Below are 24,231 nucleotides of genomic sequence, written 5' to 3'. Positions count from 1 at the left end.
CCAGTTGCAATGGTGAGCCTGGGAAGTAAGCCGGGCTGCTGCTCTTCCATGACGCCTCCTGCTTTGGGCCCCAAGCCCAGTGGTGCTACAGAACCCATCGACGTCCCTGCCCCCAGGAATCTCCATCAGGTCTCCAATTCACTGCACCACACAGGAATCCACATGCAAATGCAGCTTTAAGACAAGCCCCGCAGACCCTCTTCTAAGCAGATGGCTGCTCTGAGCCTGTCCTAAATAGCAATCCCAGAACTGCTACCATGACCAGCCCACCGTGGAGGGTCAGCAGCTGACTCTATGTCATGAGCAGGCTGCTCAGGCCCCCGAACTGCCCGGGAGGACACCAGCTCCATGAGGGAAGGGGCTCCTCCTTGCTTTGTCCACTGCTACATCCTCAGGGCTCAGAGCCGAGCCTTCACCCTGAAGGAACTCTGTGCACATTTGCCAAATGAATGAACACCCTTGATCTTCACCTACTGGTGGACAAGTCTCTGTCACTACAAGTCGGCTAAGTTGATAGTGACTGACGGGGCTGATTCTGTCCTGAGAGGTCCCGGATTGTTCTGGGGCCTAGTGGAGACGGGCACAGCTGGGTTCTAACCAGTGATGAAGCAATTATGGAAAACGCAAGTATTTCAAAACTAGAAGACATGATGGTCTGTGGTTTTCACCCAGACCAGTTGGGTTTCTAGACTGCACGATTCTGGGTTCAGGGTAAAGGGGACACACTCCAGCCACCCACAGGTGTCGCGTCAGGCCCTGGGCCCAAGGTCCCAGTTGGTCCTGGCAGAGGCCAACCCAGCTTCCCAGGGAAACACCCGCAGGCCACCCTCAGGTGCTGCTAGTTAGACTGTTAGTTTTATAGTCATTCTGGTTGCCCTTCTGAGGAAAGACTGGCCCGTAGATAAAATTTTCCCCCAGAGGCCAGTGCTCGTTTTCAGCTACCTTTCCTTTGGTAGCATGGAGGGAACAGTCATTATACTGTCTATGCCATGTGTGTGAATCTCCTCTTCCCAGCTAGACTGAGGATTAAAAGCACTGCTTCTCCCCCTAGCCCTCCATCAGTGTCATCCCGGACTGGCTGACTTTTCACTAAACTATTTGGTAGAAAGCCCATCCCATTCTCATGCCTGGAGCCACTCCTGGCACTTCAAGCCCAGTGCTTTAAAACAGGGCCCTGCTGAGGCGGGAGTATCTATAGTTTGGCAGGTTCCCAGGCACAATCAGGTAAAACCGTAACCAAAACTCACTGCCACAAAGCCTCGCCAGTCATCGGGAAGCCCAAGGGCCGCGTCTGACCTTGGCAACTCTCAGATAAGTCAACGGAAGCGACACACAATTCATGGACCGCCTTACAACCACGGAGGTGGGGAGTCCAGGCCATCTCTAGGTCATCGGTGTGGATGACAGCTAGTGACAAGGCCAGTTACAGCTGAACAACTTCAAAGGGAAACACATGGCAACCCTTTCAAGCCCTTTGGTCACACCAAGTGTGCTGGCAGTCCTCCCTAAGCAGAGACAGCCAAAGGAACAGCAAGAACTTCGCGTCCTCCTATTTCCCATTCATTTTCACGGCCCTACTGAGTCACAGATAGTCGGGAAGCCGGGAAGCCTCCGAGGACAGAAGCAAAGGTCCTAAATCAGCCTCCCAGAAATCCAGAGCCCAGAGATGGCCTATGTGCATTCTGTTCCCAGCTGGAACACAATTAATAAGTTGGGAACATGCCCAACTGGGAAACACCATGTTCTGGCTCATTTTCTATTTTGATCTGAGCCAAAGGCAAACTATACCAAATGACCCAGAAGCAGACCAAATGGTGTTTATGGCACTCACTGCCCAGGGAAAGGAGGAAACCCAGTTCCAAACAGGTAAGTGGAAATGGCCTTTCCTTAGGTATTTTATAAAAGGCCACAAACCTGTATGCTGTGAAAAACTGCCTTTATTCCTGTCTGATGACACTCTCCTCAGCTGTACACATTGCAGAGAGAGGATACTTGTATTTGTGTGATATTAGAAATGGCATAGATTATTAAACTGGACGACCTGGTTAAGAATCCACAGACTGACTCCTGCTTGCTGTGTGATCTGGGGCAAGTTCTTCAACGTCTCTGGACCTCAGTTTCCAGATCCTTAAAATGAGGATAATAGTATCTATACCCCCATGGACTGTTTTGAGTATTAAATGAGATACTTCATTCAACAGCTATTTATGGAAATACCGAATTGTACACTTGTCTAGACACTGGTAGTGAATATAAGCACCCAGAATATGCTAGGGTCTCGGTGAACAGTACCTGCTGCTGCTACTTCATCCTTCGCCCACCCCTTCTGCAAAGCTGGTGCAGTTAGGCTCCAAGAATCAACCAGCTATGGAACGTGTTAACGGAGGGCTCTTCTCCTGGCCCGGGATGTCGCTGTGATTTAGAGGATAGCGGGTAAAGCTGTACTGGGGGCCAAGTGGCCCAGCTGCCGCTGCCAGATGCTCCCTGAACACTGGGAAAGGGAACAAGAGCTGGAGGGGCTGGAGGGCGGTTGGGTGTGCAGGGGCTGACTGCACCTCCCACCCCCACCTGAATGAAGTCAGTGGGGGGTCCCTATTGGGAGGCATTTCTGCCGACAGGTCTGTGACAGAAGGGTACAGGAGGTGCTTATCTGGAAAAAAAAAATCCAAGGCAGGGGACCTTCCTCAAGACAAGGGGGCTATTAGCTAAGTCAAGATGAGAACTCAGGGCTCTCCTATTGAAGGCTACAGTGTAGTCACCTCCTGATGAGATTCTGAAAGATGCATTCCAGGGCCACATGACCATCCTGCTGCCTATCTCTTCTGTCTGTCTGTCTGTGTCTCTCTCTCTCTCACATGAAACCCCTTTGCTAATATTTAATAGGACGATGGAGACAATAACCCAGAGAAAAGACTGTTCCCCTGCACCCATGCTGCCAGGCGATTTTCAGACATATTTTAAGTGTGACTTCAGTGCACCAAAATCAGCTTGCACCGGTTGTGTAAACTGACAGCACTTAGGTCACAAGATTCCTAGCCGCCCTACCCTTCAAAGGCTGCATTTCTGCTTTGTTGACCTACACTGAACCGCAGCTTCTTAGGGAAAGCGATGCCCCTGCCAGGAGCCCCAGGCACACTGCTTCGCGGACGACCCCTGCAGGTGACACCCGAGGACACCCCGTCAGTAGGGAGGTGAGAGCACTGGGTTTCTGTCCCTGTAAAAGGAGGTTTTGTGTAATCTGTCCCCCGCCCCTCCCAGGGCAGCAGCTCACAAATGCAAACAAGTTCTCTCCCAAAAACGGGCTCGTGGACCCGACGCGGCCGGGGTCGGGCCGACGAGAGGCAGCTCTTGGGCACCAAGCACAGTGTGTCTTATGTTTTCCAAATGGAAACCTTTGCTCTAACAAACTGGGTCTCTGAACAAAGGCTAAAGCATCTGACCAGTGTTTACTCTGCCACTCCCCCTCCTGCTGCTGCTGCCTCTTTGTTCTTCCTGGTCTCGGCCCTCAGCACTCAGCCAGGGCTCCAGGAGAGCCAAGGAGAGCCCCTGGGAGCTGGGGGTGGGGAGACCCGGATCCTAGGCCATAAATGCCAGCAGGCTTGGCTGCCGGCACAACAGTCACTGATTAAGATGAAAGGCGTGTGAAGTGAATTTAACCTGAAAGAGTGGGGAAGGTGGCCCACACCAGGCCAGCAGCCCAGACCCGGGGCCCTGTTCCTTTTACAAGGCCTCACTCCTCCCACCCTCCTCGCCAAAGAAACAGAAACACACTGCAGAAACTGACAAACAGACCGAAAAAGAAAAAGATCATCCCTAATTCCACAACCTTCCTAACAGTCCCTGATCCTTTACTGGCATCGTCGCCTTTCAGGCTTTTTTTGGAGCAGGGGCCAGGTTTGCCACATTGCTGTCCTGGGTGAAACCTGATATGGATTCATGCCCCTAATCATCATAAATTCTGACTATTTCCTGGCTTCCCATCTCCGTGTTCCACCATTTACTCTGTTAGATTTAGGGCAAGTAACTTAACTTCTCCTTCACTTTATCACTCGGCAAAATAAAGAGAATAATTGTACCCATCTTCTACGGCTGATGTAAGAATTATATGCAATAAATATTACACGTTAGATGCTTCCGACAGTAACACACAATGATCTAACTACTTAATATTCAATTATTTCTCTACTGGCTGAAAATCTTCATCAAACAGTACATTGTTTAAGTAGACTCCTATTGCTGAAGGCTGAAGCTGTTTCCAATATTTTCCTCTTATAAATAATGCACTGAAAATTAAACATCTTTATGCGTAACATTTATTTTTTTCTTTACGTTGTTTTCTTTGGCTAGATTATCGGGAATAAAATCAACAGATCCAAGAGTATATGCATTCTTATAAGTCTTGATCCAGGTTATCAAATTATTCACAAAGTATTAGGATTTACAGTGTTTTCAGAAATTTATGAGGATGCCAGTGAAATGATATACATGCAAGTAACAAGCGTTATTATGAAAAAATCAGGAGCAATAATTCATGGGCTCATAATTCTATGCAGCAAACAACAAATTATCTAATATTTGAAATTTGCTTATGTTTTTGTTCTGGCCAAGAACAAAAGGAGTTCCAAAATTCCTACTTTGTGGGTGTTTACTGTCACCTCCACGTGGGGTCTGTGCTGGCCCCTGGGAAGGCCCAGAACATTTTTCTGGCGTGGGGAAGGAGGCGGTCATCACAACACCGAGTTGCCGCGTGTGCAGCAACAGTGTGTCTGCATTCTCGCCTTTGGTCCTCACAGCAATCCTGCTTTCATCTCAACCATGAGAAGTTTAAGGCTCAAAGGAATTTTAAGGTAGTTGCAAGCCATTCAGACAGAGGAAAACAGAGATGGAAGAACTTAGGTCTTCCGTTTCCAAAGGCAGAGGTGTTTCCATATCAGCAGGTTGGAGGTGAGTCAGGGCAGACAGGAGGGGCTTTAAGCAGATGCTGAACCAACAACCTCACTGTTGTGTAAGACACCAAGTGGACGGAGCCGGGCTGCAGAGTCAGCCTGACGCAGAGATGAACCTCGTCTCCACCACTCCCAGCCTAAGGGATCCTCAGCAAGTTGCTCCCTTTCTCCTGGGCCTCAGAGACTCTCATTCTACAGGGCTGGACGGCAAGTGGACTGCTGTCTCTGCCAGCGTCTTCACAGTGAAGTGACACATTGCAGACGCTGCGGGGTGCTCCCACGCCTCACCTCGGCTCCCTTCTAAATTCTGTGTTACAGTTCAGCACAACACACTGATTAGCACCTCACTTTAGAGGCCAGGGCCTGCCAAACCCAGTAGCTGAAAAGTAGTCATTTACCTGCTTTAATTTCTCATGGTAACTAACATTTTCTGTTCTTTATAGTTAGTTTTTCAAAAGCAAATGGGGATAGTGACTGAGGATTTCTGACAGATGGACAGATGCAGAGAGCAAATGCTATGCATATGTGGAGTCTGATACCTTGCAAATCCAAGAGAAGGCTTAAACTACAGCAAAATGGAAACTGTATATCTCTATCTCAGCATGAGAAAAATGCACTTGGTTCTTTTAAGTTGGTTCTTACCACTTTATCATCTAGACTTAGGGCAAGGGAAAATTCCCATTATCCTTTGCTTTGGAGACATCTACTGTAACACACAAATTTTAACCCCAAAGTCAGCTCCTCTCTCTCTGGTGCAGAAATAAAAATCACCTTGCGGTAACGACTGCCACCTTGTGGCCATATATGAAACGGTCACTAGGAAGAATAGATGGTCCATGTTAAAATAAAGGCTTCACCGGCTGAACACTGTGGAAATAACATGTGGACACTAATATTTGGCTATACTGTATAGTTTATATTTTCCTGGAAAATTTTGCATTGTATATTCTATATTTATTGGTCCCCCAATCTGTTCCAGGTTAAGTTCTTTTCTACTACAACACCCTCTAATTGTTGGTAAGACCTCAGACTGCTTCTATAGAATCATGGGGATTTCCTTCGGTAGGTAAAAGTCCCCTGGAGTTGGGTAGGTGACACTTCTTTATTTGTTCATAGAGTAACTTGAAGCAGCCACTGCACAACCATGTCAGTCAACTGTTAATATCATCTAACCCAATGTCATAGAAAACCATCTGCACTTTGGTGCAGCCCTGGAAAGACGACCTGAGCATAGCCCTGTCCAGCTCATGGAATGAGGAGGAGGAACCTGAAGCTCAGGCGGGTGACCAGTACCACCCACCAGTCTTGCCTTCTTCACAAGGGTGTTCTTAAGCCCAGAGCTGTCACCCCACTCTTCTCTGGGAAAACAGCTGGATGAGGGCCGATGAAGGGCTTTAGGTGGACAGAGCACAGAGCATGGGAATTAGTGTTTTGGGGATACTCTGGGTAGCAGTGGAGAATGGGCAGAACCGGAGCTCTGAAGGAACCATGGACCCGGAGGTGGGAAGCAAGAATCAGGGGCAAGGTGGTAGGGGCGGCATGGACTCAGGGACTCCAGGGCTCCAGGGCTCCTGGAGCCACCGAGGACTCTGATGAGGAGGGCATGGCGTCAAAGAGCCTAGACCATGAGGGGCGGGAAGGAGTGCAGAGGAAACCGAAGCCCAAGAAGCTATTACTTGAACCCCAGCTCCTTCCAACATACTCAGATAGCGTGGGAGTGCACGCCGTGCATCCCCTTTCACACACCCTCCTGTCTCTCGGCTTCCAGTGTTCCCTGCTCCATCCATTCCCTAAGCTGTACATGTGTCTTTGCCAACACAAGGGACCCTTAAACATATGTGAATGCTCAGCCTCACTCACTGTCAGAGAAATGCCGATTAGAACTCCAAAGACACCTTTTTAAAAATCTCTCCAACCATCAAAATGATAAGTAGCACGCCATGACAGGAGGGTGGGGGAAATAAGCCTTCTCACACATGGTTTGGGAGTATGAATTTAGAAATACAGCCAGCAAGTGGTAAGAGCTTGGGCTCAGCAGTCAGACTTAAAACGTCTGCCACTTGGAAGCTAAATTTCTTCCTGCCTCAGTTTGTTCATCTGTAAAATGGGAGTGATGTTAACAGAACTTACTTCATGGGATTACTGTAAGGATTACTGAGATAATACACATAAAGCACTTAGAACAGTGCCTGGTATTTAAATGATAAAGTGTTAGCTATCTTTAACCACGATGGGGAAAGAGGGCCAACTAGATGAAATTGTATATGCATCTACTGCTGACCAAGCAATATCACTTTTAATAGTGTATCATATAGAAATCATAGCACAAGTACCTAAAGATAAAAGTACAAGGAGACTCACTGCAACTTTGAAATAAAAGTCTAAGTATAGCCTAAATATATAGCAATAGGAAACAAGTTAAATAAATTGTATCATGTTCTTAAAATGGAAAAGTATGTAGCCATTAAAAATGAGGCAGCCAGGTATATACAAATATGAAACAATCTCAAGATACATTATTACATTTTTTCAAAAAAATAAGGAGAATGGGGATGCAATGCACAATATGGTGACTACAGTTAATAACATAGTATTGCATATATGAAAGTTGCTAAGAAATTAGCTCTTAAAGGTTCTCACCACAAGAAAAAAATTCTGTAACTGTGTGACGATGGATGTTAGCTAGACTAATTGTGGTGATCATTTTATCACATATACAAATACCAAATCATTATTTTGTACGCTCAAAACTAATATGTTACATGTCAATAATACCTCAATTTTTAAAAATGTGTAAATTTTGCGAGATGCATTACAGAGATTTACTTCCTTAATAAAACCATTTTGGATTTTTTTTCCTTAAAAAAGGATACAGAATGGTGGACAAGTATATACTATCATTTGTGCTTTTTAGAAAAATAAATATGGATGTATATATGTGGTGTGTGTGTGTACTTTTGTGTGCAAAAAAATTCTCTGAAAGGCTACACTTGAAACTAGTAATAATTGTTCCTTTCAAAGAGAGGGTATGGATACTTGGAGGATGCTTATACTACCCATTGCAAAAAAAATAAAATAAAATGGTTTTTAATAGTTAAAAAATGCAATCTGGTATGTCATTCCTCTGCTTAAATGTCTTCCATTTGTTCTTAGCACTAAAACCCTAGCTCCTTTAACAGCGCCTACAGCGGCCTGGGCTACTTCTGCAGCCTTAGTTCTCATCAGGACCCTCCTCAACCTCACATTTTATGCTCATGAGCTTTATTCACACCTCCTGTTCCCATTTACTAGTAGATCCATGCCTGAGCTGTTTAACCTTTATTCCATATTCACTTTCATTCTCTTTGCCTGACTAATTCTGACTGGCCCTTCTGGTTCCGGCATAGCTGTTACTTTCCCTAGAAATGCATCGCAGCATCACTGGACCAGGTGGGACGCCCCCATCCTGCTCCCATCACACCCTTTACATCCCTGATGGTAGCAGACACAAGGGACGTGTCCTGAATTCTTTCAGAATGCCTTTGACAGCAAGAAGATTAAGAAATATCTGTGCCAGACCCTCTTGGTGCCTTCACAGGAGCCCTCTTCCCTCTCCACTGACAACAGGAGCCCAGTGCTAAATGGGCTACAGAGTGTCCTGCCCCAGGGGATAAGTCAAGGTTGATGTGAGCCAATCATGATAAAGCAGCTTATCTTGACTAGATATTTGCTCTTCCAGCCTCCTTTGCAGCTCAGGGTGAGCCTGTAACTCAGGTCTAGGAGAGCTTTTTCTCTCCTTGATAAAAGGAGAGTGGTCCATGAAGCCCTTCTGCCTCCGTCCCCCAAGCTTCCTTCTTTGGATGCTGTCATATGAGGTGTGATGTTTAGGGCCGTGGCAAATACCTTGAGACCCACGGGGAAGAGATGTCTGATGTCACTGAGCAACTAATCCAACCCTAACATTGCTACTGTCAGACTTCCCAAGAAAAAAGTCTGTACTAATGAACTAAACTCATCCTTTCTATTGTGTAAACCACTGTCAGTCACATATTCTGTTAACTGCAGCCAAAAGCATTCCTAATTGCACAACATGATGGGATATAGACAGAATCCCACAATCAGCCCACAGAATCAAGCTTAACTTAACTGAGGCCAGGAGCAATGCCTTGGGACATTACAAATCAAGGTGCCCCCTTTGGGCCTATCCTGGTCTGAACTCTTTTCCCCGGGTCAGAACCAGTTCAGCATTTAGCAACAGAGCTGAGGTTAAAGTCACCAAAATAAGCAGCCCATGACATTTACTGTATTCTTAGACTTCTGTAACCTTCACTCTGCTAGAGAAGACTTATGTATGAAGACGTTTTCAATTTTAGGACACACAACCCTCAAAGTGATCCTTCTCCAGGACAGCATGAAAGGAAGGAAGCAGTTAGCTCATTGGTTCTGGCCATCAGAAGTCACTGGATACTTCAAATGACCCTACCTTAGGAGTCCAACCCCCCAAAGTTTCTAATACTCTACTTTATGAAACCTTCAACATCTGTGATCTCAGCTTTTGAAGAAAGGAGGCCACGGAGGCAGTGAAGGTGGGTCATACTTACAGGGGTCTGAAAGCAGCAAAACAACTGAGTGAGGAAGGGGTGATTGCGGGCCAAAGACAGGATCCTTTTCTCTGTCATGGTGCACTCCACATCGTCATCTTGCAGGATCACGTCCTTCTTTAGCACCTTCACGGCATAGAGGTCTCCTGTTTCTTTTATTCTTGCAAGCATCACCTATGGCAAAGCAGGAGGAGGGAGCATGAGAACTCATGCAGCTCTTAGGGTGTGGCCTCATCTGGAGCAGAAGGCAGATGGCACGTGGGAGATGGGCATGTGTATACAGACATGCACAGGCCAACAATACACATGGAGCAGGCGTCCTTTAACCACCCAGACACTTGGAGCCAAGACTCACCTTCCCAAAGCTGCCCTTTCCCAGTACTCGGATGAACTCAAAGTTGTTGATCCCAAGTCGGTTGGAAGAATTAACCCCAATGCCATTTCCTTCTTTGATGCTCTCCTTTCCTTGTCGTCTTAGGGTTGATCTAGAAACAAGATTCTGCGAAGAGTAGGAATACATCGAGTCAGAAATCACAGCGGAGCATGAAGCATTTATGGATGAAGACGACCTTACTTGCAGCTTCAACCCTCAATACAACACATGGGGAAAGATCAATACAGCTTGACATGGGATCAGGTTCTGCCACTCAAAACTGCTTCAGCACCAACTCCTGATCTGAGCTTACTGTATTTGGGTCAGAATCATTTAAAATATATCTAAGCCACCGAGTTTCAGTTTGTGCTCAAATGGGAGTATATAGAAAATGTCTCAGTCTGGTCCACCTCGTTTCTTGTGGTGGCTTTCTACAGGGTGGCCAAAGTTCCAGGAGCGCCACCTGGTGTCCATGTCCTGCAAATAGCAGCTTTCACAACTGCTCAGAGAATTGAGCACCACGCCACAACAAGAAAGAATGAAGCAACATTTCTATATACAATATTTTAAATTATAAAAGAGAAACAAAAGTTAATGTAAATATATGAAGGGTAAGATTGAAAATACCTATAATCTCATCAGCCCTCCTCAAAAAAGAAAAAATAGAAACATACATATACACAGTCTATCTTTACACTTAATTAAAAAAAAACAACAAAATTGTTGTTTCATAACACGTTTTAATTTAACATTTTCCCAAGCATATTATCCATATCTCTAAATGTCTTTCAAGAACATGTTTCAAAAAGCTGTCCAATATTCCATTTTATGGATATATCACAATTGATTCACTCATTCCCGGTATTGGAAATATAGATTATCTCCCAGTTTTCACTAGTATAGATAACACACAGTGACCATACTTTGCATGCAAATCTTCAAATCAGGGTGATTAGGAGTCTAGCTTCTCAAGCAGGCTGCCTGGGTTCAAATCACAGCTCTACAACCTAACCCTACGACCGTGGACAAGTCACCTACCTCTCTGTGCCTCAGTTTCCTCTGCTAACAAAGGGGATGTTATAGTACCTGCAACATGGGTTGTTATGAGGAGTAAATGAATAACTGCACTTAAAGCACTTAGACCAGTGCCCGGCACATTCCATAAACCTAAGCTGTGTTGTCATCTTTATCAACACGATCATCCTCATCATCGTCTATTTTCTTTCTTTTTTTTTTTTGGCGATACGCGGGCCTCTCACTGTTGTGGCCTCTCCTGTTGCGGAGCACAGGCTCCAGACGCGCAGCCTCAGCGGCTATGGCTCACGGGCCCAGCCGCTCCACGGCATGTGGGATCCTCCCGGACCGGGGCACGAACCCGTGTCCCCTGCATCGGCAGGTGGACTCTCAACCACTGTGCCACCAGGGAAGCCCTCGTCTATTTTCTTAAGATAACTTTCTGGAAAGGCAACTCTTTGGGCCAATTTTGAAGACTTTTGATACATGGTCAACTTGCCCTCCAGAAAGGTTAACCACCAACACAATGAGAGCTCCAGGTTCACCACATAGAACCAGAAGTAGGTGTGGCCTCTTCGGGGAGTTCTCTAGCCCCATCCCACTAGTACAAGACTCATCCCAGGGAGGGTGCTACCTAAAGACAAAGTGACGTGCAGATGTCTACCTTGGGATATTTATAAGACAAGCTACCACCAGATAAGGGACCAAAAATCTGACATCTTGGAGCATTTGACCTATTTAGCTAAAACAAAAGCTTATCTGGGGCAACTTCTAAGCAATGTTTGTAATAAACAGCTGGGCAATACCCTGAAACTGCAAGGATTTTTCTTACTCAACCCAGTGAAACAGTGATTGAAGATATAAAATGGATCACCTTTAAAATCCAATTATTTTAATAGTTTCTCCTCTAGATTTCTGATCATAAATTTTTCAAAGGTGGAAAAATTTTACCAGCTTGAATCTCACTTTCTCCACTTAAATACTTCCCCTGCCAGAAAACTCTAAATCCAGTGTTTCTCAATCTTTTTGTTTGTTTGTTTAACCCATTCTTCTCTTTTGATAGACTAAAGATGTCTCTCTTTAATGCTGTACTGTCAGCTAACAGGTAATTTGGGCTTTCTCACTATTAAGTATCAGAACATGAAAGATACTTGGTTCAAGTGACAAGTGGCGATGCCCATTCCTAGAGGTTGTGCCACATGGCTCAGCTTATTTCCACGGTATTTCAGAAGCCCTGGGCCAGGCCGAAATCCCTAACCTACACTCTTCAGGCACAGCTGTCCCATGCACTGGAAATCCCCCTCATGGTATAGCATCCTGCCTGTCTGTCCACAAGAAGGACACACAGACTTGAAGGACTCTGCCAACGCCTTCCTGAAATCAAGAAATGCAATGTCAATCCAAGCCCCTGCTTTACCAGGCAGGGCCCTTCAGTGAAAAGGAAATGGGGTGGTTAGTGATGACATTGTTTGGATAACCAAGAACCTGACAGTGATTGCACTTCCCTTCCTAAGTGCCCAGAGATATTTGACAGTTAAGTCTAGAATTTTCCTGAACCCGGCATCAAGCTACACATTTCAGAAGCCTCAGCCATAACCATGGCTCTTTCCCAATTCTCAGCAGACCACAGCCAGGAAGGTGGCAATAGGATGTGGGCCTGGGATGTGGCTGAAGCTCTAATGGACAACAGCAGGTGGGGGAGGGTCACTCAGGGCGGTGGCAGGTCAAAACACATGCACAGCGACTGACATGCTCCACCCACTCCCTCTGAGAGGAAGGAACTCCTGTCTGTGGCTGGACTTGAGATAAATTCACGATCCATAAACAAATACTACACAACTGCTGGATTCCAGGCCCGTGGAGAACATCAGCTCTTTAAGTTCAACCCCTTCAGAGAAAAGGAAGCAAAGGCCCATAGTTACTCGTCAACTGCACTGCCAGGGGCCCCGACAAGAACAGAACAGAGGACCCTGGATTCCAGGCTTTTCACCAGACCACAATGACAGGAAGCTGCTTAAAAAAAAAAAATCCCTTTTCTGCTTCTTGCTATATCTGCACGCTCATTATTTCTTGTTATATAATTGTATAGAGAACCTTATTTGTGGAACAAAATGCTCTTTAAAAATGCAATAAATCTGTTTATTGTATTTGCCGAGACTAGGAACTTTGATAATGCCACACACAATACTAGGGCTCGCCACATCTGAACAACTTCTAAATTACAAAATATGAAAATAGCAAAGTCTCACCGAGGAGGGAGAAATACTTCCGGGTTGGAGGCCCATTCCTGCCAGAGTCTTGGCCAGCTCCGCCGCATTCACTCCGCAGTTTGGGGCCACGTTCGCCTGACATCGAATGTGTACATTCATTTTACATACTGGATGGAAGAGGAAAAGGGAATCCACATTCAGAAAGGAGCCACGTCAACATGTGCTGTGAAAGAGAGCTGTGATAACCTGAAAGACCGTGACTGAGGAACTGCACAGGCTGAATAACGATATCTTCTCATCAAATTCAACTGACACCCACAACGACCCCTGAGTGTAAGTAAATCCCTGATTTTCTCTAGTTCTGTTTTGTGCAAAAGCAGTAAGCCTGGCATATGGAAGAATAATACATTTCAAATTTCTTTTTGTTTTCACTGTGACTTGATGCAAGACATTCACTTAAATCATATTTTAAAAGTCATCACTGATTTCCCAGCATGATTCAATACAGAGATCAAAACATTCATCACGGCAACAGCTCACTCGATTCAATAACAAGGAAACGTGCCAGTCGACTTTATGCCATTCCTTGTAACTCTCAATAAAAGGTAGCAATCTAACAGCCACATGTAGATGGCTGTTCAGACAGGATGGAACTGGTGTTTCTGAGAGAAAAGCCTCTAAGTAAAGCTTTTTCTGAGCACTGTCTTTGGGTGGCCCTCACAGCACAGAACGCGGCATCCTGTGCAGCAGCTGAATTTCTCAGTGCTTGCAGCCTGTGGCTTCATGGGTGACAAAGAGCAACTTTTTTTAAAGGTCAAGGCAAGTGGCAGTTGGAAGAGGAGAGCGAAGCAAGCTAAGCTCCTGGTGCACAGGAAGCTGACTTGGGATGATGAAAGAGCCGAGGTTTAATCAGCACGGAGTTCTGACATGGTTTCTTGACACGGGCCCTGCTGATCAGAGGCAGGGATAAAGCAGCATCAGATGCGTTGAGGTGTGTCAGCCCATCTTTGGAAGCATACACAGAGCCAGGTTTCGTGGTGCCTGAAGTTATGCAATTTAGGGTTGCCCTCTTTAAGAAAAAGAGCACTTCATCAAGTAGAGAACTTGGAAGGTACCTTGCAAGGGAGGAGCTCCAAGGCTTAAGCTTCATTAGATTCATAGGAAATCCACCTCTCTCAGCAAGGCTGGTACGGAGACATACAAGCCTGCGGTGGCCTTTCTGAAGCTCCACGTGACCATAAAAGCAAAAATGATAGGAGCTGGAACACTGCAGGCGTGCTACCCTCAGCACCACCAGGGACAAGTGCAATGCAGATGAACCCCACCCATGGCTCTGCCTGTCGGCAACAACCATACGAAAGCAGAACGTGACTTTCACACTAGAAACCCACACCTGGGTGACACCACCCAGCTAATGATCAAGCAGTGCCTGAAACAAAGCTACATGTGAGTTGGCTGCTGTTTTGGTTGAAAAAGAATTATTTCAGGTATCTATGAAAAAAGAATAATTAAATGGTGCTCTGGAGAAATAAAAGAATTTGCCTTTCTTAAAAACAAGTGACTAGCCCCTTTCTGTTAATAGAAGCAGGTCTGGTTAAGTCCAGGCAGCCAGTGGAAGCTGTCCAGTTGTACTGACATGAACTCTGCCTCCCCTGGTGACTCAGAATGTGTCTCAGGCTTCAGGTTGAAACTCACATGTATTTCAGCAGAGGACAGTGCACCCCACGACAGCCAGATTGTTACAGCAACACTCAATGAGAGATGACTCCAGGCCAACAGCCCCTCAACTCCTAACAGGACAGGGACCAGCTCCCATATCCGTATCCTCTGCTGAGGCAAAAGCTCCAAACTCAGGCTCCACTGGACATGGCTGTTGAAGTGCATGTGCCCTCGCACGGCCAAAGCTGAAGTGTCCTTCATTACACCTACTCTCTGATCTCTATCAAGCTCTTTGAGAAGACACAGGGCGGACTGAGTTATGCTTCTTTTTTTTTTTTTTTTTGCGGTACACGGGCCTCTCACCATTGTGGCCTCTCCCGTTGCGGAGCACAGGCTCCGGATGTGCAGGCTCAGCGGCCATGGCTCACGGGCCCAGCCGCTCCGCGGCATGTGGGATCTTCCCGGACCGGGGCACAAACCTGCGTCCCCTGCATCGGCAGGCGGACTCTCAAGGACTGTGCCACCAGGGAAGCCCTGAGTTATGCTTTTATAACTCAATTCCTGCTTATTTCTGGTGAGGTGATCAAACCAACTCTTCTGCTAGTTCTTATTCATAACTCAACCTTCTCTGCTGGCCACCTCACCTCCTACCATCTTCCCTTTCTGACCAGATCCCAACTTTTCCTCTTTCAAATACCTGTGGAAATACACAATGAGTAGCCTGTACTCAGTACTAGATAGAGGATAGCCAGCAGGCTAGCTAACTAGACAGGACATTTCATTTAGCAAGTGAGTAAACATTCCATGGTTAGGAAATCTGTGGATCACATGTAGCTCTCTACGTGCCTGACAAGGGACACATACATATAGAGAGAGCCACTAAGATGTTCATTTACAAGGTATCTAAAACCATCTGTCCTAGGTCAGAGTCTGAACTGCAGAATTCTGAAAGCTTGCAGCAAGGTGTTCTCAAGAGGAAGTGGGTACCAAGCACCCCAGAATCTCACTTTTACACTGAAGTCCTTGTCGCATTATCCCCCAGAGCAGGGAGCCACAGTGATCACAGAACGTTGGCACCTTGTAGTTGTGGACGCTGAACTTGTGTGGGATGTTGATTCCGAACCTCTGCTCAGCAATCTGTAGCACGGAAACAGGAGGACGAGAGCTGAAATTCCATACCCACACCTTTTGTGAAAACTGTAACAGGAGCCCACCAAATGCAAAGTGTTACTATGACACCTGAGATGAGTATACTATTACCGCTCAGCCACGATGAATTACCCAGGCCTTACCACGCAGACGAAGCACATTTTCTAGTGAACAAGACTGGCTGGACAGCAATGTGTGGTATACGTTAAACTGTCCACCATCTTGGGAGATTAATAGAAACTTAAATATTCATTTCACCTTTTACATTCCCTTGGCTGTGTTTCTCTCCTGGCCAATTCCTCACACCCATGTCTATTTCTAGAACCTTTTAACTTCAGGATTCAACAAGTCTTTTATAGGCAACATACACTTGCTATCACAAGTTCTTCCAGAAATTGCATCATGAGGATGGGGTGACACCCAGAGGACAGGGCACCACAGAAGGAATTTATTCCAAAGTGACATTCAACTGGTGATCTTATTCAGCCCTTCCAGCCTCTGCCTGTCTTTGTATTTTGATATCTGAGTGCAAAGATTCTGCTTTTATCTCACAGACGATCACTTCTCAGGATCAGGTGAAATCTCACATACTGTTTCCAGCGAATAGTTGAATTAGGCATAGGCTCTATAGTCTGTATCACAGTTGGAAGCAATAACAACAGAGCCACACATAACAAGTAGTGGGGCAATATTACTCCTCTTGAAACGTTTCTGGCCTCTTTCTCATAAAAGAAAGTACACACGCCTCTGTGTGTACTCTATAGCAATCCTGGGTGTATACTGCAAAGAACCATCAAGTTCCAGAGTCGGACTCTTCAATGCATCTGTAAATCCACTGCTAACTGTTGGTAATACTCCAAGTACCTTCTACCTCCAGAATTTAGAATGTAGGCCCACCTCAGCTGGATGCAATGCCAAGGGCAAGAGGGATGTTCAAGCCTTTATGTATAGATACAGATCCTCCCTGAAATTCCTCGAGAGGCTGGAGGGGGCCGAAAGTCACTTTATTTAGGAAGTGCAATTTACACTTAACAACATACTTACCATATCAATTCTATCTTGTAGTATTGATCCTATTTTAGGTCTGAGGCTGAGAGAGAAGCTGGCTAGCAGAGGCTGGATTCTACATTCAAATCCCAGTCATCTGATGCCAAACTCAGGGAAATCTCTCTTCAAATTAGTAGAACTGATCCCTAGAGCTTTTACCCAGCTGATCACTAATGGAGTCGTTTCAAGGACAGGTCAAGCCATGCAAGTATAGAAATACAAATGCCATAATATAAAAAGGAGAGAAATTTCAATTCTGATACCACCATTGGCTTCAAGGAGTGTGGAAGGGAATTGGGAACGAGAGGGAGGAAGAAAAAGACAGAGGGAAGGAGGGAGGGAGAGAAAGAAAGAGAGACGGAAGCAGAGAGGGGGGGAGAGAGGGCGAGCAAGAGAGACGGAGCGAGAGAGTGAGAGAGAATATGCACGCCTGAGCTCATGCAGGCACTTAATCAGCAAACTGCTATCTTACCTTTGAATCCACTTTGTTTATATTGTTTTGGCAGGTGCAGGCTGTAACAATTAGATGATGGCAGCGCTTGTGGACGACACAGGTGCACACTAGGAAATTAAATCCAGCGATTATACATTTATTGGAGGCACCAGGCCACGGTGGCTTGATTTAGACGGTGGGCCCACATGATGGCAGCCAGTGCTCCCGTTCTTCCTGTATTCCTTACCACCACCCTAACTCAGGCCTTTGCTCGCGCTTGAACTATTCATACTCAGGTCCGGAACTAATGTCATCCTTCCTGGCTTTACTCCTTCCTGCCCCAACCTCCAGAGGAATCGTCTCACAGTATATGATTCTGGCCACCTCAGGCCCATAATCTAAAGCATTCCATCGTGTCTCACAGTCAGTCAGACTAGAGTTGAAATTTCCCAGATGGGTTTCAGGCTCTCCCAAGCCCACCCCAGGCTCACCTGTCACCTTTCTTCTCTGGGGGCTCTTTGTTCCACTAAAAACTAGACTAGGTGCTCTTCCTGGAGCAAGTCTTCACTCTCCCCAACACACTGTCCATGTCCCTCTCAATCCCTGGGGTATCTTCTTTTTCTATCGCTTCACTAAACTTTAAATGTGTAACAAGACACAACTTTAAAAAATGTCTTGTTTATGAAAATATCCTCCCCATGGCTCCCCTTCTAGACTGAAACTCTCTCCCTCCTCTAGTCTCCTACAACCTCTAGCTGGCCTCCCTCATTTCAGATCTTCCACATACAGCCTCTAATGTCCTCAGGATTCCCAGCCAGCATGATGACTTGAATAAAGTAGGCATTCATTAAGTATTTGCAGAATGACCCAATCCATTGCTTGAATAGTTAGAACTTTCTAAATAACATTTTTTTTAATTTTCATTCCGACAACTGATAGAGTGCAGAGTCCAGTTTCCATTAAAGGGTGAACATGTGCAATGAAGCAATATGAAAATACACATCATTTTTAAGATCTTTCAAGACATATGGAAGTTTCTAGGATTAAATACATAAAGACAGATGACATGTCAGCAAGTAGCACTATAATCTAAAACCCATCTAGCTTTCATCAGATTGAATTCTCAGGAGAACCAAATTGAAAGTGCCCAGAGAACTGGTCTTTTTATATGAGGGAATCCTTCACATAGAAAAATCTTATATTCCAAGGCATTTGTTTTTTTCACAGTCAGCTTGGCTACAGGTTTATCAATTTTATTGATCTTTTTGGAGAATTATTGATAGCTTTTGGTTTTGTGGATTTTTAAATTGTTTTCCTAATTTCAATTTTACTGTTTTCCACTCTATTTTTGTTATTTATTTTCTGCTGCTCACTTTAGGCTTAAATTTCTCTCCTTTTTAAGATGGAAACTTAGATTATTGATTTTAGACCTTTATTCTTTTCTAATATATGCATTTAATACTCTAAATTTTCCTCTGAGCACTGCTTTCACTGCCTCCCACAAATTTTGAAAAATTGTATTTTCATTTGATTTAAAATATTTTTTATTTCCTCTTGAGTCTTCTTTGACCCATGTGCTATTTAGAATATGTAGCTTAATCTTCAAATATTTGGAGGTGTTTGAGCTATCTTTTTGTTATTTATTTCTAGTTTAATTCCACTGTGGTCTGAGAAGATACTTTTTATGATTTCTATTCTTTTATATTTGTTATGCTTTGTTTCAATGTCCCAGAATGTGGTCTATGTTGGTAAATGTTCCTAGTAAGCTTGAGAAGAATGTGTGTTCTGCTGCTCTTAGATGGAGAATTCTATAAATGTCAATTTGATCAAGTTGTGATAGTGCTGTTTAGCACTATATTTAGAACTATATTCTTACTGATTTTCTGCCTGCTGGATCAGGCAGAAAATTGCTGAGCAAACAGAATCAGAAATTGCTGAGATATGAAATAAAATTAAATCCAACTATAATAGTGGATTTGTTTATATCTCCTTGCAGTTCTATCAGTTTTTGCCTTAAGTATTTTGATGCCCTGTTATTAGGCGCATATACGTTAAAGATTTTTATGTCTTCTTGGAAAACTGACTCCTTTTATCATTACATAATGCCCTTCCTTATCCTTTATAACTTTCCTTGTTCTGAAATCTGCTTTAATCTGTTTGCTCTTTTTAGCATGACTGGTATATCCTTCCAACTAGGCATGTGGTTTTATATCCCTTTGCAAGATGTGAACAAATTAGTGTCCTCATGTCTCCTGACCAGTGTTCTTTCCTGGTCCTTTAACAGGTGGCCCACTGAAAATCAGCTCTTCAAATATCCTGGTGCTACAGGCCATGGTAGAAGAAATAAACTAAAAAAACAACAGATACGTCACAAATCATGTATTTTTAAACTCAAAAATGTAATCTTGTTTACCAAGAGGTTCTCAAGTTATCTTTGTATGCATGAGATGGACAGAGCATACCCCTGTGCTGGAGAGGTCCAAGCCAAAAAGTGACATTGACTCTGACCTGTGAACTATGCTCTCATTTGAGGCTGAAATTAATAGCAGAAGGTCAATTATTGTTGTCATATCAATTCAGTTTTTCCTAAATTTGAGAACTCAGTAGAATTGTTCATACATATTAAAGCCAAAATTACATCTAAATGTATGTCTTATTCCATTCTTCTAAGGGAAATAATGTTTTACTTCCCCTCCTTCAGAAGAGAAGGTGGGATTTCTTTATGTACCTAGTTTACCATAGGTTACCACTCTAGGATAGGTAGTACTATTTTACCAATGATCTGTAGGGTGTAAATTAAGATAATAGGTACCATATGGACAAACCATGAGATGACGCTCAAGTTAATGATGAGGGAGGCCCAAATAAAAGAAAAGTCCAATCCAGCCTGGCTAAACCTCCAGGTTAAGGAGTCTTCTTTTACTCTTTCCTTTTTTATTTCATTCCAATTCTTCTGGAACACTAATTGAGGTTATCTTAGAATTGTGAAAATCAAAATAAATTGAATGGATAATAACTTACAAGACCATTAACAGCCTAACTTTGAACATTCTCACATTTAACTAAATTCAGAAAATCAAAAAAGCAACTTGGATAATAGCTTCTATTTCCAATTCAGGTAAAGAGAAATCAGCATTGTGCTACTTCTCATCCCTATGGACAAGGGGATTGTAAAAAAACAAAAATTTATCTTCAAGACTCAAGGGGTCCTGCTCACAAAATCACATTACCTTTTAGTATGTTCATGATCCTGCAGAGACAAAACTTTAAACAACTACATTTATATAGGTATCCTGGATTCAGGAATAAAAACATCCACTCTACTTTGTCTACAAAAAGACATGGCTAAAATTTAAACAAAACTAAAGGGTTGTAATTCTATGGGGGTCTCATTTGACCTACAGAGAGTTATTTATCAAAATATTAATGGAATGTATCCTGTTTCCTCTTGGTATAATCACTTTTTAACACAGGAACAAGATTAAACATAGTTTTAAAATGTTTTCTTACCTTGGCATTGATAACCCTGTTTCCCAAATACACCCCTGTTCAAGACAACAGAGAAAAAAGAAACCATTAGTCAAATATTTCAGCAACAATGTTCCTATAATTACAGTACTTAAGGAAAACAAATTTCATCCTCTGGTCCTTTATAAAAAACACAATTTCAGAGAAGCAGCAGAAATAATGTCCTTTTTGAGCCCTTTTTTGTTGCCACAAGACAAGGAGGAAATTGATGAGTTAGAATGCTCCGAATCACAGACAGGTGAGTTTGGCAATTCTCATTCTACCCATCACTGTGGCAATCCCCCAAGTCCTCAGTGAAAATAAACCCTCCTCTGTGTGTATGACTGAGCCTCTTCCTGAAGTGTCACTTTACTGCCTTATTGATCATTCCCTCTCACATACACATAAAGACATGCAGAGGGTGAAGTAAACAGATGTAGATATACATATGGATGTAAACAGGTGAGTCCACTCCAGCTGCCTGACCTGAGGCATCTTCCATCTTCCCTGTGCCCACATCACCCAGAGTCCACTGGGGAGCAGAAATGCGGTCACAATATGCCCACAGCTTCCATCTCTGTCTCTCCCTAATACAGTCTCTGGGTGATGGTGATATGATTCTCATTCTTACTAACAAAAACCACATTTTACTAAGCCAGTAGGATATGCCAGGCAATGAACCAAGCAGCTGACATGTACCATCTCATTTAATCCTCATAAAAGCCACGTGAGGTAGCACATATAATAGGATGGCCTAGAGCACAGATCCTGAAACTGGATGGCCTGGATGTGATTTGGGGCAAGTTGTTAACTACTTTGAGCCACTGTTTCTTAATATATAAAAAGGTATAATAATAACAGTACCTACTTTATAAGGTTATCATGAAGATAAAAAGTGTTGATAATGTAAAATACTTAGAACAGTGCCTGGCACTCTAAGTGCAAATAAAAGTTTATTATGTAAATAAAATAAAATTATTGTCTCTGTTTTGCAAATGAGGAGACATTGCTGGGTTATATAGCTTGTCTAGGTTCACACATCTAGTTGGTGATAAGATTGAATGCCAGAGTCCATGTGCTTAATCATATATATATATATGTGTGTGTATGTGTGTGTGTATATATATAAAACACATAACCACTATTTTAAGTGGGTGTGCATGTGTCGTGTGTGTGTGTGTGTGTGTGTGTTTCACAAGGCCAGTTAGGTGGGAGTTAAAGTTTCCTGGGTAGAAAAAAATTTGGTGAAATTATCAAGTAAGTTTCCATTAAGAACGTTAGTTGAGATCACAGGTTGTCACCACAAATGCCTACAGGGGCTGGCAGGTCATGTAAAGGAGGGAAGCCAAATGGTGTGACATGAAATAAAACAGCAACAGACAGTTACCCTTCTGGTCAGGCAAATCTAGGGAGAGGTGAGTCTAACTGGAGCATGCAAAGAAGAAAAATGGGCTCAAAGTTGCCAGAGATGCTAATTTTTTCATTAAAAAATGGAATAGGAACCTCTTCCTAAAGACTACAGTTTTAGGCTTCATACATATCGACAGCCAGTTTAGGGCCTTTGGTTTAGACAAGACTCTATACTTTTTCTTTCTTTTATATTTTATTAATTTTTTTTATTGTGTACAAACTTAATGTCTTATTTCTTTTTAAAATTTATTTTATTGAAGTATAGTTGATTTACAATGTTGTGTTAGTTTCTGGTGCATAGCAAAGTGATTCATTATATATATATATACGTATATATGTATATATATATATGTTCTGTTTCAGATTCTTTTCCATTATACGTTATTACAAGATATTGAATATAGTTGCCTGTATTATACAGTAGGTCCTTGTTGTTTGTCTGTTTTATATATAGTAGTATGTATCTGTTAATCCCAAACCCTTAATTTATCCCTGCCCCCTCCTTCTGCCTTTGGTAAGCATAAATTTATTTTCTATGTCTGTGAGTCTATTTCTATTTTGTAAATAAGTTCCTTTGTATCATTTTTTTAGATTCCACAAGATATCATATGATATTTGTGAGGGGATGGAAAAAGGTATTCCACGCAAATAGAAATCAAAAGAAAGCTGGAGCAGCAATACTTGTATCAGATAAAATAGACTTTAAAATAAACACTGTTTCAAGAGACAAAGAAGGACACTACATAATGATCAAGGATCAATCCAAGAAGATATAATAATTGTAAATATATATGCACTCAACATAGGAGCACCTTAATACATAAGGCAAATATTAATAGATATAAAAGGAGATATCAACAGTAACACAATAATAGTAGGGGACTTTAACACCCCACTTACATCAATGGACAGATCATCCAGACAGAAAATCAATAAGGAAACACAGGCCTTAAATGACACATTAGACCAAATGATATTTACTGATATTTATAGAGCATAATTGATATTTATAGAGCATTTCACCCAAAAAGCAGCAGAATACACATTCTTTTCAAGTGCACATGGAACATTCTTGATAGATCACATGCTAGGCCACAAAAGAAGCCTCAGTAAATTTAAGTCTTAAGTGAAATATCAACCATATATTCCAACCACAGCACTATGAAATTAGAAGTCAACTACAAGAAAAAAAACTGCAAAAAAAACAAACAGATGGAGGCTAAGCAGTATGCTACTAAACAACCGATGGATCACTGAAGAGATCAAAGAGGAAATAAAAAAAATACCTAGAGACAAATGAAAATGAAAAACGTGACAATCCAAAACCTATGGGACATGGGACTTCGCTGGTGGCACAGTGGTTGAGAATCCGCCTGCCAATGCAGGGGACACAGATTCAATCCCTGCCAGGAAGATCCCACATGCCATGGAGCAGCTAAGCCTGTGCGCCACAACTACTGAGCCTGTGCTCTAGAGCCCATGAGCCACAACTACTGACCCCAAGCCACAACTACTGAAGCCTGCGTGCCTAGAGCCCATGCTCCACAACAAGAGAAGCCACCACAATGAGAAGCCTGCACACCACAACGAAGAGTAGCCCCCGCTCGCCGCAACTAAAAGAAAGCCCGTGCACAGCAACGAAGACCCAACACAGCCAAAAATAAATAAATATTTTAAAAAAAACAACACCTATGGGACACAGCCAAAGCAGTTCTAAGAAGGAAGTTTATAGTGATACAAGCTTACCTCAGGAAACAAGAAAAATCTCAATAAACAACCTAAACTTACACCTAAAACAACTAGAGAAAGAAGAACAAAAAAACCCAAAGTTAGTAGAAGGAAGGAAATCATAAAGATCAGAACAGAAATAAGTGAAATAGAGACTAAAAGAGCAATAGAAAAG

At 43.3% G+C, this 24,231-nt stretch overlaps 1 protein-coding gene across 1 annotated transcript in view; it reads right to left on the bottom strand.

Annotated features, from left to right (window-relative positions):
- Nucleotides 1-24,231, bottom strand: part of PRKCH (protein kinase C eta) — a gene marked incomplete at both ends in the record, with an annotated part of 225,295 nt that overhangs the window by 78,267 nt on the left and 122,797 nt on the right. Inside the window, 6 exons of the mRNA XM_079701199.1 lie at nt 9,527-9,700; nt 9,882-10,025; nt 13,163-13,290; nt 15,790-15,919; nt 17,451-17,539; nt 20,922-20,956. Of these exons, the coding sequence (XP_079557325.1) occupies nt 9,527-9,700; nt 9,882-10,025; nt 13,163-13,290; nt 15,790-15,919; nt 17,451-17,539; nt 20,922-20,956 (700 nt within the window). The remainder of the gene's footprint in view (nt 1-9,526; nt 9,701-9,881; nt 10,026-13,162; nt 13,291-15,789; nt 15,920-17,450; nt 17,540-20,921; nt 20,957-24,231) is intronic.

Source organism: Hyperoodon ampullatus, assembly GCF_949752795.1.
Source record: "Hyperoodon ampullatus genome assembly, chromosome: 3".
Lineage (NCBI taxonomy): Eukaryota > Metazoa > Chordata > Mammalia > Artiodactyla > Ziphiidae > Hyperoodon > Hyperoodon ampullatus.
The sequence above is the reverse complement of the archived record's forward strand: the minus strand, read 5'-3'. Positions and strand labels throughout refer to the sequence as shown.